At 40.6% G+C, this 17,769-nt stretch overlaps 1 protein-coding gene across 1 annotated transcript; it reads left to right on the plus strand.

The window, feature by feature from the left end:
* The first annotated feature begins 363 nt into the window (after positions 1-363).
* Positions 364-991, plus strand: LOC123163811 (auxin-responsive protein SAUR71-like). The gene has a single exon (XM_044581193.1). It carries the CDS (start codon positions 464-466, stop codon positions 752-754), a length of 291 nt encoding a protein of 96 aa, XP_044437128.1. The 5' UTR covers positions 364-463; the 3' UTR covers positions 755-991.
* The last annotated feature ends 16,778 nt before the right edge of the window (positions 992-17,769 follow it).

Here is a 17,769-nt window from a genome sequence, read left to right on the forward strand (position 1 = left end):
TACGCCCCTGTTTATTGCGTCATTTACATGCCACATGCACGAGCTGTTTCAACTTTTAAAATTCTAGCAGACCGACTAGCCGAGTCTAATTAGCTAGCTAGCCAAATGCGTGTAGGGGCAGCTAACCAAAATCCATGGTCATATACTCATATTTTTCAAAGAGACTGACGATATGATAGCCAACATGTTTGAAGCCAGTGAGGTTGACCCCAGCCACGACTGCAACGCCACCACAAACAGTAAACGCTCTCTCTCTCTCACACACACACCACATGCTCTGGAGTACTCATGATCCAATCAAACATTCCATCGCCTATAAAAGGAGAGCCCCAAGCCAACGCCAAGTAACACATACTACACACATGTAAATTCACATCGATCGAAATCTAACCTCTAGCTGACAGCTAGCTATATACGTATATACTAGCTAGTATCTCCTACGTTCGTCAGCGATCCACCGACGATGAGGGAGCTGATCCGGCGGCTGAGCTTCTCGGACCGGGTGAGCGACGACAGCAGCGGCGTGCCGCGCGGGTGCGTGCCGGTGCTGGTGGTGGGCGACGGCGATGGCGACGACGAATGCGAGCGGTTCGTGGTGCGGGTGGAGACGCTGCGGCACCCGTCGCTGGCGGCGCTGCTGGAGATGGCGGCGCAGGAGTTCGGGTACAAGCAGGAGGGCATCCTCCGCGTCCCCTGCGCCATCCACCAGTTCAGGCAGGCGCTCACCACCGCCGCCGTCTCCAAGGGCTACTGATTAGCAATTAGTTAATTCTCCGGTTAATCGATCGGTCGACTTCTTCAGGTAATTAAGGAGCGATTTTTTGGTGCCGTTCACTCGTTGACTCTCCTAAGCCTGTTGTCTTCTCTTTTGCCTTTTGTTTTCTCTGGTTGGTGATTTACATGAGAGGGTTGCCATATGTATGCATGTGCGCTTTATAACGCGCATTGTAATTCACGTTGGACCTCTTGTCAGAAATAACAAGTGAAATGATTTTCCTCAACAAGTGAAATAATTAAATGTTCGTGCTGGTTATATGTAAGTGGAGTGGAAATTTTCTTGGCATAACTCGGTTCAAGGTGCAGCACTGTGGCCGCCGGGGCGAGCGGTATCAAGGCCCAAGGACACCGGCAAGGCCACGACCAGGAACAAGTAATGGCCGCCGGAGGCGAGCAAGAAGGTTGATGGTTCGGGGTGCAGGGTCGCCGGAAAAATCAGTTGGTGCGCCGGTTTAGAGGGATGGTGGTGGCGGCGGCAACCGTGGTGGGTGAGGTGAAGGAGGGCGGGGTGGCGAGAGGTCGAACGGTAGCATCATTGGGCGCGAGTGGCAAAGGCAGGCGGATAGGGCGGGAAGTGCGCAGCACGGGAGAAAGAAAATGAACAATGGCACGATCCTAACCGTTGGATTGAGATCTGGTGGCCCAGAAAAGTGACTTACAGAGAAAATAATCCAGTCAACTTACACATGGTTGGTCACTTGAATATTTGGTATGCACGTGTTTCCTCTCTAATATTGGTTCACTCGGCTGTTTTTTTTAACGAATGAGAATGAGCGTGGCATCTTGCAAAAGAGAGAGAGAGAATTCATAGGAGTGGGGTGTGCGTGTGTGCGTTCATAAGAATGAGTGTATGCGCGTATGTATGAGCGCTTGCGTCTGTACTATGTTAGAAAAAGACAAAAAGAAAAGTAGAAACATAGTTGAGGTCGATAACATTCTAGCCGTTTCTCAAGAATCAGAAGATAAACAATTTTTTTTGTGTGTGTCTATCAATTGTACATTATTCTATGCAGCAATAAATGCTTTGGTTTCTAGTTGAAAAGAAGGATGATTTGCCCTTTCTTTTCTTACATAATACTCAATATATATTCCTGCCGAAAAATATACTCACCTATCCGCAAGTACAAGAACAACTTTAGAAAAAGCGGTGACTTCATAGTTTTCTTCATAACTAGCATGCTTTTTTTTGAGGGGTCAAAACAGCGCCATTTTATTAAACGAAATACAGAGTTCCAAACAAAGGTCTCAAGTAAACCGTCTAAGTAAGAAAAGAAAAGTGTCACGACTGGCAAAGATAGGGTAAGATGACTAAACACCTATTCTATTCTCAGGCTGCCATCCAAACCGGTTGTAAGTATCCCGTACTACCGTCTCCCAACGGTTGCATCCAATAGCCATAACCTCCCAGTGATCCGCATGGTTGAGTAACGACCACGTATGGATCCAAGCAGACGCTCGAAAGATGACCTGTTTTTGTGATAGTTCACCTGTTAAAAGTGACATCATTCCGACACATCCATATGACCCAAAGTAATGCACACACTCCTACTTGAATATGTGCCGCTGTTTTGGGCTCTACCCCGTTAAACAAGTCTCAAATAAACTGAAAATAGTGCTGGGGGGACAAACATTAAAGGACACATGGACAGTACGCCATAATAACTTGGCTTAGTGGACATTTGAGAAAAAGGTGTTGTATTGACTCGTCCCGATCACAAAAACAACAACGTTTACTACCCTCCCAACCACGCTTCGCCAAGTTAACCTTAGTTAAAATCACTCCTTTGTGCAAAACCACATACATACCTTTATGTTTAAAGGCACCTTTCAAATATTAAGCGACCTTGGGATAGGACCGGTATTTATCAAATCTATATACATGAATTTAATGGAGAATACGCTTGACACGGAGAGCTTCCAGTGTAGAGTATCTGGAGCATAACCCGCGGCTAATTGTTGTTTGATTTAATTTCACAACTATAATGCCAATGGTATATGATACGTCTCCAACGTATCTATAATTTATGAAGTATTCATACTATTATAATATCCATCTTAGATGTTTTATATGCATTTATATGCTATTTTATATGATTATTGGGACTAACCTATTAACCTAGAGCCCAGTGCCAGTTTCTGTTTTTTCCTTGTTTTCGAGTTTCGCAGAAAAGGAATACCAAACAGAGTCCAATTGACGTGCCAATTTTTGATGATTTTTTATGGACCAAAAGAAGCCCCGGAGTAAAAGAGTTGGGCCAGAAGAGTCTCGGGCTGTCCACGAGGGTGGGGGGCGCGCCCAGCCCCCTGGGCGTGGGCCCCTATCTCGTGGACGACTCGGAGACCCCCCTGACGTGAAACCGACCCAAAAATTCTTATAAATACAGAAACCCCCAGAAAATAACCTAGATCGGAAGTTCCGCCACCGCAAGCCTCTGTAGCCACGAGAAATCAATCTAGGCCCTCTCTGGCACCCTGTCGAAGGGGGCCATCATCACCGGAGGCCATGGAGGAGGATCCCGGAGGGGCCATCATCGCCATGAAGGCCAAGAACCATAGGGAGAACCTCTCCCCATCTAGGGGGGGAGGCCATGGAGGAGGAATCACAAGGGGGAGAACCTCTCCTCCTCTCTCTCGGTGGCACCGGAGTGCCATCGGGAGGGGAATCATCTTCGCGGTGATCGTCTTCATCAACATCACCACCATCATCACCATCCTCATCTCTTTTACGCGGTGCACTCTCCCGCACCCCGCTATAATCCCTACTTGAACATGGTGCTTTATGCCACATATTATGATCCAATGATATGTTGCCATCCTATGATGTTTTGAGTAGACATCCTTTGTCTTTGTGTTGATTGATGATCTAGATTGGTACGAGTTGTATGTTTTATTTTGGTGCTGTCCTATTGTGCCCTCCGTGTCGCGCAAGCGTGAGGGATTCCCGCTGTAGGGTGTTGCAATACGTTTATGATTCGCTTATAGTGGGTTGCTTGAGTGACAGAAGCATAAACCCGAGTAAGGGGGTTGTTGCGTATGGGATAAAGGAGATTGATGCTTTAATGCTATGGTTGGGTTTTACCTTAATGATCTTTAGTAGTTGAGGATGCTTGCTAGAGTTCCAATCATAAGTGCATAGGATCCAAGAAGAGAAAGTATGTTAGCTTATGCCTCTCCCTCATATGAAATTGCAATGACGACTACTGGTCTTGTTAACAATTGCCTAGGGCAATTTCGCACACTGATCCATCATTATTCCACACTCGCTATTTATAATATTTAGTAATATATTCTAACTTTATGATAACAGCACCTACTTTTATATTTTAGCTCTCCGATATCATGCAAAGTTATCCTCTTCATACCCACAACGTAGTTTTATTTCTCGTTTCTAGTTAGAAGCAAACGCTCGGTGTACGTAGAGTCGTATCAGTGGCAGATAGGACTTGAGAGAATATTGATCTTACCTTTAGCTCCTTGTGAGTTCGACACTCCATACTTATCACTTCCACCATTGGGAATTGCTACGATGATTCCCTGCACTTGGGGATTATCAAGCTCTTTTCTGGCGCCGTTGCCGGGGAGCAATAGCGTGGGGTTGATATTCTCGTGTGTGCTTGTTTGCTTTCTTCACTAAGTAGATTTTGTTTTTCCTTTTTGTTTTTGTTTAGTTGTGGGTGAAACATACAAAAAAAGTTTAAAAGAATGAAAATACAAAAAAATTTACTTGCCTCTCATGCCTAAAAAGTTTTTCAAAAAGAGAAGTGATTGGAAAGTTATGCATTGAAGAAGTGAGGGTCGACCTTGAGCACCTGTGTTCATGCTCATGGAAACAATGTAGAATTTTTCATGGAAGTTTCTCTGTAAATAATTATCCCCATGTATATATCCAACGTATTATAAAAATAATGTGCCAAGCTTTGGTTTTAGGATGATTAGATTGCTTGTTTACTTTGTGCAGTACAAAAACAGAAACTTTGGCTGTAGCGCGTGAATTTACATTTTTTACTGGAAAGTCAAATGGGTCTGAAACTTTCTGCACTTTACTTCTGTACAATTTTTTTAAATTTTCATATTTGTTCTAGAATTTTTGGAGTTACAGAAGTTTACTAAACTTCCAGATTACTACAGACTGTCCTGTTTTTGACAGATTCTGTTTTCTATGTGTTGATCGCTTATTTTGATGAATCTATGGGTAGTATCGGGGGGGGGGGGGGGGGGGGTTATGAACCATGGTGAAGTTGGAATACAGTAGATAAAGTGCTAATATGAAATTGGAATGAGTTTGCAACACTACCTAAAGGTAGTGATTTGCTTTATTATACTAACGGATCTCACAAAGTTTTTGTTAAAGTTTTGTGTGGATGAAGTGTTCGAAGATCGAGGAGCTATCAATATGAGAAGAATAAAGAGAGGCAAGAGTTCAAGCTTGGGGATTCCCAAGGCACCCCAAGTAAATATTTCAAGGATACTCAAGCATCTAAGCTTGGGGATGCCCCGGTTGGCATCCCATCTTTGTTCTTCAACAATTATCGGTATACCTCGGTTTTTGTTTTGTTCACATGATTTGTGTCCTTTGCGTTTTTGTTTCTCCTTTAAGAACCATGCTAGTATGAGATAGCCATTCATTGATTTATAGAATGCTTCATGTGCTTCACTTATATCTTTTAAGTATGATCTTATAGAATTGCTCTTTGTGCTTCACTTAAATCTTTTGAGTATGGTTTTATAGAATGCTTCGTGTGCTTCACTTATATATTTTGAGCTTGGATATTGGTTAGTCTATATTAATTGTAGAATGCTCCATGAACTTAACTTATATCTTTTGGAGTATGAATAATACTATCATCTAAAGCGGGTTTGGAAGAGTGTCAACTTTAGGAATTAGTGATCCCACTATTCCGAATGAGAAGAGTTTTGCTTATGTGGAGAGTAGAAAAATTTCTATGCTTGTAGATCATGAAAAGAACGCTTTATGTGATGGTTATATTGTTGAATTCATTCATGATGCTACTGAAAGTTATTATGAGGGAGGAATATATGCTTGTAGGAGTTGCAATAATATCAAGTTCCTCTCTATGTGCTTAAAGTTTTGAAGTTATACTTGTTTTGCCTTCCTATGCTAGTTGATTTTTGTTCCTATAAATTATGTGCTCACAAAATCCCTACGCATAGGAAGTGGTCTAGATTCAAATGTTCTAGTCATATTCTTCATGATGCTCTCTTTATGTTTCAATTCTTTTCTTTTATGTGAGCATCATTGAAATCATCATGCCTAGCTAAAAGGCATTAAAGAAAAGCGCTTGTTGGGAGACAACCCAATATTTACCCTTAATGTTTTTGTGTGTTTGCATGATTAAGCTACTGCAGTAATCATGTTTTATAGTTTTTGTTTCAATAAAGTGCCAAGTAAGACCTTTGGGAAGACTTGGGTGAGAGTTAATGTGATCTTGCTGTAAAAAATAAAAACTTTGCGCTCACGGGATCAGCTACCATTTATTACAGAAGAGTGCTTTTGAGTTGATTCTTTTTGCAGAAGATTAATAGAAAAAGTCCTCACGTCCACCAATTTATCTCATAATTTTTGGAGTAGCAGAAGTATGGTTGCTGTTCAGATCATTACAGACTGTTCTGTTTCTGACAGATTCTGTTTTCATTGCATAGTTTGCTTGTTTTCTAGTTTCTATGGCTTATATTTCTCAATATAAATTGTAGAAATGGTATGGTAAAGTAGGAATTGTGTGAGAACAATGATGAACCTTGTCTTTGACAGTACCAAAGTGAATAGTTTACTCTTTATCATACTAACCTATCTCACGAAGTTCCGTTAAGTTTTGTGTGATTGAAGTTTTCAAGCTTTGAGTCAGATATCGATATGAGGAGAATAAGGAGTGGAAACACCCTAAGCTTGGGGATGCCCAAGGCACCCCAAGGTAATATTCAAAGAAGAATCAAGCGCCTAAGCTTGGGGATGCCCCGGAAGGCATCCCCTCTTTTGTGTTCAAAACTATCGGTATAACTTACCCGGAGCTATATTTTTATTCGTCACATGATATATGTTTTGCTTGGAGCGTATTTTCAATTTTACTTGCTGTTTGCATAAAATCATTGGATCTGAAATCTTGAATGAAAAAGAATCCTCCCATGGCTAGTTAATTATTTAACTACTCAGTGTTCTTCACTTTTATCTTTTGGAGTAGTTTGTCATTTACTCACGTGCTTCACATATATCCTATGAGTAAATGGTTGAATGAATTGAATATCATAAATCTGAATTTATATATGTTTCATATGCTTATACCATGGGGAGTAATGACTTCACACAGAATAAGTATAGGTAGTGAACTTATTGAAAGTTAGCAAACGCAGAATTGGTCACTTGAACAATTCATGAAAGAATATTGAAGGAAGAGAGATTTCACATATAAATATACTATCTTGGACATCTTTTATAATTGTGAGCACTCATTAAAATATGACATGCTAAAAGGTTGACGTTGGACAAGGAAGACAACTTAATGGGTTATGTTTTCCAATATCCGAAACGTTATATTGTCTTGCATCATCCAACATGTTGGGCTTGCCTTTTCCTCTCATGCTAGCCAAATTCTTTGCACCAAGTAGAAATACTACTTGTGCTTCCAAACATCCCTTAAACCAATTTTGCCATGAGAGTCCACCATACCTACCTAAGGATTGAGTAAGATCCTTCAAGTAAGTTGTCATCGGTGCATGCAATAGAAATTGCTCTCTAAATATGTATGATCTATTCGCACGAAGAAAATAAGCTTTATATGAACTTGTGATAGGGAAGAAATAAAAGCGACGGACCGCATAATAAAGGTCTTTATCACAAGTGGCAATATAAAGTGACGTTCTTTTGCATTAAGATTTTGTGCATCCAACCATAAAAGCGCATGACAATCTCTGCTTCCCTATGCGAAGGGCCTATCTTTTACTTTTATCTTCTACCCTTATACAAGAGTCATGGTGATCATCACCTTTCCTTTTTACACCTTTTCCCTTGGCAAGCACTTTGTGTTGGAGCGATTCGGATATATATATCCACTTGGATGTAGGTTTTCATAAATTATTATTGTTGACATTACCCTTGAGGTAAAAGGTTGGGAGGCGAAACTATAAGCCCCTATCTTTCTCTGTGTTCGATTAAAACTTTGAACCTATAAATATCACATGAGTGTTAGCAATTGTGAAAGACTAAATGATAGTTGAGTATGTGGAGTTTGTTAAATCAAAGCTCTTACATAGACCCTTCCCGAAAATAAGATGAATTGCAATTGTTTGATGACTAAGAGCACTGTTTCTTAGTTTTCAAGAAAGTATATGATCTATGCTTTAACATGTGAATAACTTGTTACTTGATCATGAAAAGTTTTATGAGATGAGCTACTGTTATGACATATAATGATGCTAGAAAAGGTGATTGAAATTATCATTGATCAAACTTGTGCACCTGCAAGCATTCAAAATTCATAAATTATTTCTTTTATCATTTACCTACTCGAGGACGAGCAGGAATTAAGCTTGGGGATGCTGATACGTCTCCAACGTATCTCTAATTTATGAAGTATTCATGCTATTATATTATCTACCTTGGATGTTTTATATGCATTTATATGCTATTTTATATGATTTTTGGGACTAACCTATTAACCTAGAGCCCAGTGCCAGTTTTTGTTTTTCCCTTGTTTTTCACTTTCGCAGAAAAGGAATACCAAACGGAGTCCAATTGACGTGCCAATTTTGGATGATTTTTTATGGACCAAAAGAAGCCCCCGGAGTAAAAGAGTTGGGTCAGAAGAGTCCCGGGCTGTCCACGAGGGTGGGGGCGCGCCCACTCCCCCTGGGCGTGGGCCCCTATCTCGTGGACGACTCGGAGACCCCCCTGACGTGAAACCGACGCCAAAAATTCCTATAAATACAGAAACCCCCAGAAAATAACCTAGGTCGGAAGTTCCGCCGCCGCAAGCCTCTGTAGCCACGAGAAATCAATCTAGGCCCTCTCTGGCACCCTGCCGGAGGGGGCCATCATCACCGGAGGCCATGGAGGAGGATCCCGAAGGGGCCATCATCGCCATGAAGGCCAAGGACCAGAGGGAGAACCTCTCCCCATCTAGGGGGGAGGCCATGGAGGAGGAATCACAAGGGGGAGAACCTCTCCTCCTCTCTCTCGGTGGCACCGGAGTGCCATCGGGAGGGGAATCATCGCCGCGGTGATCGTCTTCATCAACATCACCACCATCATCACTATCCTCATCTCTTTTACACGGTCCACTCTCCCGCACCCCACTGTAATCCCTACTTGAACATGGTGCTTTATGCCACATATTATGATCCAATGATATGTTGCCATTCTATAATGTTTTGAGTAGACATCCTTTGTCTTTGGGTTGATTGATGATCTAGATAGGTACGAGTTGTATGTTTTATTTTGGTGCTGTCCTATTGTGCCCTCCGTGTCGCGCAAGCATGAGGGATTCCCGCTGTAGGGTGTTGCAATACGTTTATGATTCGCTTATAGTGGGTTGCTTGAGTGATAGAAGCATAAACCCGAGTAAGGGGGTTGTTGCGTATGGGATAAAGGGGACTTGATGCTTTAATGCTATGGTTGGGTTTTACCTTAATGATCTTTAGTAGTTGCGGATGCTTCCTAGAGTTCAAATCATAAGTGCATATGATCCAAGAAGAGAAAGTATGTTAGCTTATGCCTCTCCCTGATATGAAATTGCAATGACGACTACCGGTCGTGTTAACAATTGCCTAGGACAATTCCGCACACCGATCCATCATTATTCCACACTCGCTATTTATAATATTTAGTAATACATTCTAACTTTATGATAACAACACCTACTTTTATATTTTAGCTCACCGATATCATGCAAAGTTATCCTCTTCATACCCACAACGTAGTTTTATTTCTCGTTTCTAGTTGGAAGCAAGCGCTCGGTGTATGTAGAGTCGCATCAGTGGCAGATAGGACTTGAGAGAATATTGATCTTACCTTTAGCTCCTTGTGGGTTCGACACTCCATACTTATCACTTCCACCATTGGGAATTGCTACGATGATTCCCTGCACTTGGGGATTATCAGTATATCATTTCCAAAATTTAAATATTCCACTACAATTGAAATCTGCTCATAAAGGTTTATATGGTTTTGGCTGAAGACCTTCGTCGATAACAAAGGAGGAAAACATTGAGGTTTGCAGCTCAACATCAAAATCAGATTAATTCCTCCATGTCTTCCTTGTCCAGCATAATATATTAGTGTCTACGTTTCTATTACTATTTTCATTGGAATTTTTAAGTTAATTACGAACAATAGATTGCTTCTACATGAAATTTGTTACCCTTTCTCCACCCACATTTGTTGCTTACCCTATTGCAGTTGGGTTTTTCATTTAATGAACTGGCATACCTCCATATTGATATCGATATCAATTGCAGGAGAGCTATAATAGCCTCGTCTCTAGCATAGGGCAAGTGCCTCAGTCTGTTTAAATAGTATTACTCCTACTCCTCGTATCGATATCGATTGAAAGGCCGCTCCATTGCATGACGATCCGCTGAGTTGATGCGAGACTTTCTCAATCTTTGTCTTCCCTTATAAACCCTTACCATCATTCTCTCTGTCATCCAAAGTGCTAAGTCCATGGCTCATGCTAAAATATTGAGTGGAGTTGAAAATGCTAAAGCAAGAAAAAATATGATGCAATTGCTTGCTTTGGCACCAGGGTGTTGATGATTTATAATTTGTACTAAGAAGACCGAGTTATGCCATGCTTACACGATTAAATGAGTAGGAATAACATTCTAATTATTATTTTCTCGCATTCTTTTATATTATCGTTTTGATGTCTATTACGTCATCATTTTTCAACATTCGTACCTAAAAAGGTTACATGATTAAGACATGCTAGGTAGAATTCAGCATCCAAAATTTTGTTTTTATCATTTACCTACTTGAGGACGAGCAGGAATTAAGCTTGGCGATGCTGATACGTCTCCAACATATCTATAATTTTTGATTATTTCATGCTATTATATTATCAATACATGCAATTTTATACCATTTTGGGGAACTAACCTATTAAGTTAGGCCGCGTTCGGCAGTCATCCGCGGAGCGGAGCGGGCTTTACTCAACTCCGCAAATTATGACCTTAATCAACTGGATTGCCGCTCCGCTCCGGTGCGGAGCCACGGAGCAGAGGGAAGCCAAACGCGGCCTTAGTGCCAAGTGTCAGTTTTTGTTTTTGCTCATTTCTTTGTTTCACAGAAAAACCATAACAAACGAAGTCCAAACACGATAAAAGTTTACGATGATTTTTTCTGGACTAGGGAAGACCCTAGAAGCTTCGAGGGGAGGCCAGAAGATATATGACAGAGCTACAAGCTCACATGGCGCCCCCCAGGGGGGCACCTAAGCTTCTGGGCCCCTCGTAGCTCTGTTTGACCTAATTCCTGCACTATAAATTCCCTAAAATCGAGAAACCCCCCAAAGTGAGACCCGAAACAATTTCATCACTGTCGCAAGCCTATGTTCTTTTGCAATCCCATCTGGAGGTCTTGGCCGATACCTAGCTGGAGGGGGAATCGATCACGGAGGCCATCTTCGTCAATCTTGATGCCTCCATAGCAGTACCTAGATCTCTCTCTCTCTCTCTCTCTCTCTCTCTCTCTCCGTCTTTCTTTTTGATCTTCAATACAATGTTCTCTTTGAAGATGATGTAACCCTTTTGCAGTGTGTTTGTTGGGGTCCAATGAATTATGGGTTTATGATCTGATTATTCATTGAAAGTAATTGAGTCTTTTCTGAACTTCATTATGTGTGATTTTATAGATATGTATGCTTTTCAATCTATGAGTTTTATTTGGCCATGTTGATGATTAAATCTTCGGAGGAAGTGGTGCATAGTAGTAGGTTCAATCTTGCGCTGTCCTCACTCTGTAACAGGAGGAGTAGTGAGGCACGTACTTGTATTGTTGCTACCAGGGTAAAACGACAGGGTTCGAACATATTATTTGGTCTGACTTTGTGTACATTCTGTCATCATGCTCCAAGCATTACTCTGTTTGTTATGGACTTAATACCTTAAGATGCATGCTGGATAACGGTTGAGGGGTGGAGTAATAGTAGTAGATGCAGAATCGCTTCGGTGTACTTGTCTCGAACGTAATGCCTATATAATGATCACACCATGAATAATGTCACAACTATGGGCTTTTTTATCAATTGCCTAACAGTAATTTTTCTACCCACCGTTGCTAAACTCATGAGAGAGTACAAGGGGATTGAAAACCCTCTTGTTCGCGTTGAGTGCAAATATTTGTTTAGTGTGTGTTAGGTATTGTTTATATTTGTTTATGTGCGTCTCCTACTGGTTCGATAAACCTTGGTTCTTAACTGAGGGAAATATTATCTGCTACTATACTACATCACACTTTCTCTTCGGGAAAATCCCAGCGCATATCACAAATAGCAACCTCCTCCTCGGTGTGAATATCGGATAGGCAGACGGCCGGTCAGTTTCTATGAATGCGGGTTGTCGATCCCAAACTTCCCAACCCCCCAGTCTCGCTTCCCTTTGCGGGATTTTAGACATGCAGACCGGTCCGGACAATTTTGGTGACCGCCATTAGATGGATAAATATGTCCAGACCATCTGTTCCAAACATTTGTGGGCGATTTGGTGAGCCGCATTGTAGTTTCCCTAACCCACATTTACGCTGCATGTTCTAAAACTAACCAACACGGTGCGAATTCTCAAAATTGAAAACCTAGACCGTGCAAACATTTTGTGGTATAGAGCGAACATTTTCTAAATACAAGAAGAATGCGATGTAAATTTTTGAATACACGATGATTATTTTAAAAACATGATAATTTTTTTTAGAGATATGATGAACATTTTTTAAAGACGATGAACACCTTTTAATGCAAGACAAACATTTATTAAATATATGATAAATACGTTGGATGCACGACAACTTATTTACTAAGCTATGTACACAGGGCCGGTCTTGACATTTCGGGGGCCCGGGGCGAAAGTAAAACTGGGGGCCTGGGATGAAAGTAGAACCCGAGGCCCTTTAATATAAAAATAAAACAATAATTTATATGTTAGCCTTGGCTTTTCATTAACTTAATATATTTGTAAATATCTCCTAGAGCTAGCGAATTAATTATTACCAGTACTAGGTAAATATACAAGCATAGCTTGGATTCTTCCTTTAATTTGAACTCCAAATTTCTAGACTACAAATCGTGATTGATTTTACCAAATGAAGAAAACAAGTAGATCAGGATGTTCAACATGAAGTTATCTACGTCTTTCATGTTGTAATGAAAAACTGATCATGTATAAATATAGACTAGTTCTTCCAAAATAGAAATCTGTTGAAAGTCGCAAGAACAATATCCTCTAAACTTTGAATATACTTGTACAACAACCGTTCTGGTTGTTCCATGAGCAAATTGGGTTCGATTGGAATGCAATCCACAACCATTACAAAGTTGATTTTTGTGTCATCTCGTAATTAAGCACGTATAGTGCAGTTTTTCAACACACTAATCCAGCCAATGATTGGATATCAATAGCAATTCTCTGCATCAAGTTCAATTAAGGAACAGAAAATTTAGGAACTAGGGACTATTGATTTGTGTAATCTCGAAATTAAGCACGGATAGTGCAGTTTTTCAACACACTAATCCTGCCAATGATTGGATTATAAAAAACAATTCTCTGCACCGACTTCAATTAAGAAACAGAAAATTTAGAAACTAGGGACTACTAGAGAGGTTACCTTTGAGTTGTAGAACATGGATTTAAAAATCAACTGAGAGATTCCGATCCAATGTAAGCAGCCCTTGTCTGCTCTTGTCACTTGCTCCTCGCTGCTGCTCCGCATGAGGGTGAGAAATTGAGGCGAGGGGCGAGACGAGACGAAGATCAGGTGATGGCAAGGGCGCTCGGCGCGAGGCGAAATTCATCCCTCGCCAGCGTCGTGCGTGATACATCGCCCCTCCGTGATGTGATGTGATGTGATCTGATCGAGTAGTAATGATGCGTGCGTTTTTCTTTCCGAGAATCGTGTGTACATGCGCAGCAGCAGCAATCAATTTGGGCCATATCCAAGCTGTACACGCAAAAGGCCTGAAGGCATGCTACGAGTCAGTCCAAGATCCAGGGGAGCAACTAGTTAACGAGCGCTCTTTCGAGAGCCTCGCAACGATCAGCGTCACTTGGTGCGCTCTCAGCCATTCGCCACGTGTCGCGCTTTGGACGCTCCCTCCAGATTTTATTTTTATTTTTATTTTTCCGCACGCGTTTTTGGCTTTTTAAACGGTTTTTTTCGGGTTTTTTTTACGTTTTGATTTTCCCTGTGTCTTCCTTAGCTTTTCGATCAAAAAAATGTTTGAAAAAAATTTACGCAAAAAAACGTGTTTTTTTCTTTTGCGAAAAGTCACGGTTTTTCTTCCGCGAGAGGCACGGTTGTGCTTTAGCGAGAGTCACGGCCGTGCCTTTCGAAAAAAAAACGCGTTTTCTGTTTTCTTTTTCTTTCTCGAGAGTCACGGTTTTACTTCCGCGAGAGGCACGGTTGTGCTTTCGCGAGAGTCACGGCCGCGCCTCTTGGAAAGGGAAAAACAAAACGTGTTTTCTATTTCTTTCTTTCGCGAGAGTCACGGTTTTGCTTCCGCGAGAGGCACGGTTGTGCTTTCGCCAGAGTCACGGCCGTGCCTCTCGGAAACGGAAAAAAATACGTGTTTTTTATTTTTTTTCTTTCGCGAAAAAGTCACGATTTTGCTTTCGCCAGAGGCAAGGTTGTGCTTTCACGAGAGTCACGGGCGTGCCTCTTTCGGAAAGGGGAAAAACGCGTTTTCTGTTTTTTTTTTCCTTCCACGGGAGTCACGGTTTTGCTTCCCCGAGAGGCACGGTTGTGATTTCGCGAAAGGCACGGGCGTGCCTCTTTCAGAAAGGGAAAAAACCGTTCTCCCGGAGTGGTTTTTTCATCCGTTTTTTTGGTCCGGTTTTTTTCATGAAAAAAAGTTCGTCAAAACCTATCAACATGTGATCTAGTTTTGAAGATCTCGACGCGAGGAATCCAATGGTGAAAACGGTTTGAGATTTGGACGCATGGTTTAAGAGATAAAACGTTTTGAATAAACGGATCTACGAAAAAAGGGAAATCTACCAGGTTGCGACAAGTGGCGCGCTGCATGTGCGCCACTTGTCGTGACCTGGGAAGGTGGAGTGTTCTTTGCAACGAGTACTCCTTAATTAGTGATTTCGCAGTTCCAGCCGCTTTTTTTCCTCAGGTGAATCCGTGGGCTACTTGCATCCCTGAGAGGGGCCCCCTGGATTTTGGGAGCCCGGGGCGGCCGCCCCCCTGCCCCCCCTCAGGGCCGGCCCTGTATGTACAGTTTTGGTTAAACTAAGATTTTTTGTAAATAAATAATAAAATTTATTAGATGATGAATATTTCCTGAAATACTCCAATGTTTTTTCTCAAATACACGATAAACAGAAAGATAACAACAGAAAAGGAAAAGATGCAAAAAAATACATAAGTAGAAAAGTAATAGGAAAAGGGCAACAAAACACAAAAAAACAAGAATTGAAACTGGAAAGGAAATATAAATTAAATTAAAACGAAATAGGAGAAGAAAAATAGGAATAGCAAGATATGTAGGGAAAATGAAAAAAGTGAAAAAGGAGAAATATGAACAGTTTTAAATACATGATGTCATTTTTCTAATACATGAATAATATTTTTGAAAGTCTAATAAACATGTTTAATACACATGAATGTTATTTAATAGACAGTGAAACATTTTAGAAATACACGATGAACATTTTTAAACACATGATTTGTTTGCAATACATGACGAACAATTTTTAAATGTGCATTAAACATCTTTAATACATGACAAATATTTTTAAAATAAACCTATTTACATTTTTAATGACATAAACTATTTTCTAATATATGGTCAATATTTTTAAATTAGTTGATAATTTCTTTAATACATGATGGCAGAAATAATCAGAATAAATGAAAAAAAATAGGAAAATAAAGAAATGAGAAAAAAAACATGAATAAAAAAAGGAAAAGACCAAATTTAAAAAGGAAAGGAAAAGGAAAATAAAATGGAAGTAAAAAACCAGAAGGAAAATTGAAGAAAACCAACGCTGCGAAAAGATGGATAAAATTGTACAATAAGCCACTGCGAAAACCAAGCGCTCAAGAAAGAGCAAAACGAAATAGCTAGTGGCCGGCCTACCACAGCGTTGTAGGCGTGCAGCTGTGAGGAATCGTAAAGGTGATATATAGTAATTGCGATTTCTTTCGCGTGTCACTGACATAAAAGCTTTGCGCTAAGAGAATAAGCGAATATCTGGGTGTTGATAATGGTCCATCTGTATTAGGAATGACATTGCTTCTGCCATTTTCTTGAGAAAAAAAGTTTGTTACGACACCATTTAGAAAGAAAAGAAAAACCAATATGATTCTCTCGTTATTGTGTGCTTAACTTAGCGGCTAAAATACCAACTAAAACCATGATACATTAACAATCATATATTCGACCTAGAGCATAGAGTGAGATTTTCCTCTTAGGGATGAACTATGAGAGCAGCCGTATGGTGTTGCCCCATGCCAGAGTAGGTGATCCACCTACATAAATTTGTATGGAGGAACACTATTGGAGCAACCATTGATGGCTACTACCTTCCAACACAAGCAACATCACTCTAGAACAGTAGGACCCTCGTCTCCAGCTTTTTCTCACACCCTCTCTCTCTCTCTCTCTCTCTCTCTCTCTCTCTCTCTCTTCGGCGTTCTTCCCCTGTGTAAGCTCATCTTCCTCCTCTTACATTTAATGTGTATGACTTGCTTTTTTCAATGAGGAAGTTGGTTTCTCTGCAAGAGTCTTATTCCCTCTGCAAGCATCAGGTTGAGCTGAGTTGGAGCTTCTCAGCTAACAAAGGGTAATAGTCCAAGATGGAGCGTTGGCCATGCCCTTAGACAGTTGTGCATATCATGACACTTTTTAGGGGGAAAGTAGAACCCACCTCTCAAAAGCCCTCACCTAGAATATAAGACATTGTCCAAGAGAAAGAAGTGCAGGAAACTAAACCGGCCTTCCAAATGTTCATGCTAATATGAACTCACCCAATGTTTAAAAACACCCTTTTGACAAGAACCCAACGTGGTTAAAATTGTTTGGTCATGACCGCACTCGTATTAGTTCTTGTGGAATGCCACAAGTAGAATAAAATAGAGAAAAGAACATGGTGTATGAGATAAAGTATGCATCATATCAGCAGAAACTCATGAAGAAATCAGGAGAAAGAGATGGCTGTCAAAACTAAGAAAAATGTTTACTTTACTGCACGTGCACTTTGCCTTTCTACATGTAAAGTGTACATCAAGACATTTGGAGGAATGTTGTACCACATAACCCTTTTTCTATTAGGTTACTTATTATTATTCTAATCCACATATACTAAAGGGCACTACAAGTAAGTCTAAAACGCTAAAACAAACAGAAGAACATGGTTTAAATGAAGTTGTTTTGAAATGATAGAACACAAGTGGTCTTCCAAGATTTACTTTTGACCACTATTTTTCTAGTATATATACACAAGGCAAGAAAACCACTTTCTTACAAATACACTTTTTGAGACAATCTAAACATATGATTTACAAGCTTTGAATCTAAATGTCGGAAACAATATTGAAAGTCAAAGCATTAAAAACTTCGACTTAAGAAAGGTCCAAAACAACATGTATTAGTGATACGGAGGGAGTTGTGACTAACTGAAGCACATTCCTCTTCCTATATGGAGCAGCAAAAATTCTAGACTTAGGGCTTGGATTACAGAAGGAACATACGCGAGGACATGTCCCAATATCATTAACCGCCCCCCTGAATTTAACCATGGGGCCCAGCTCATGATTAACCTCTA

This window comes from Triticum aestivum, chromosome 7D (assembly GCF_018294505.1).
Source record: "Triticum aestivum cultivar Chinese Spring chromosome 7D, IWGSC CS RefSeq v2.1, whole genome shotgun sequence".
Classification (NCBI taxonomy): Eukaryota; Viridiplantae; Streptophyta; class Magnoliopsida; order Poales; family Poaceae; genus Triticum; species Triticum aestivum.

What these genes read in the sequence shown, in the direction of transcription:
- LOC123163811 (XM_044581193.1), top strand. Translation starts at nt 464, where the DNA reads ATGAGGGAGCTGATCCGGCGGCTGAGCTTCTCGGACCGGGTGAGCGAC.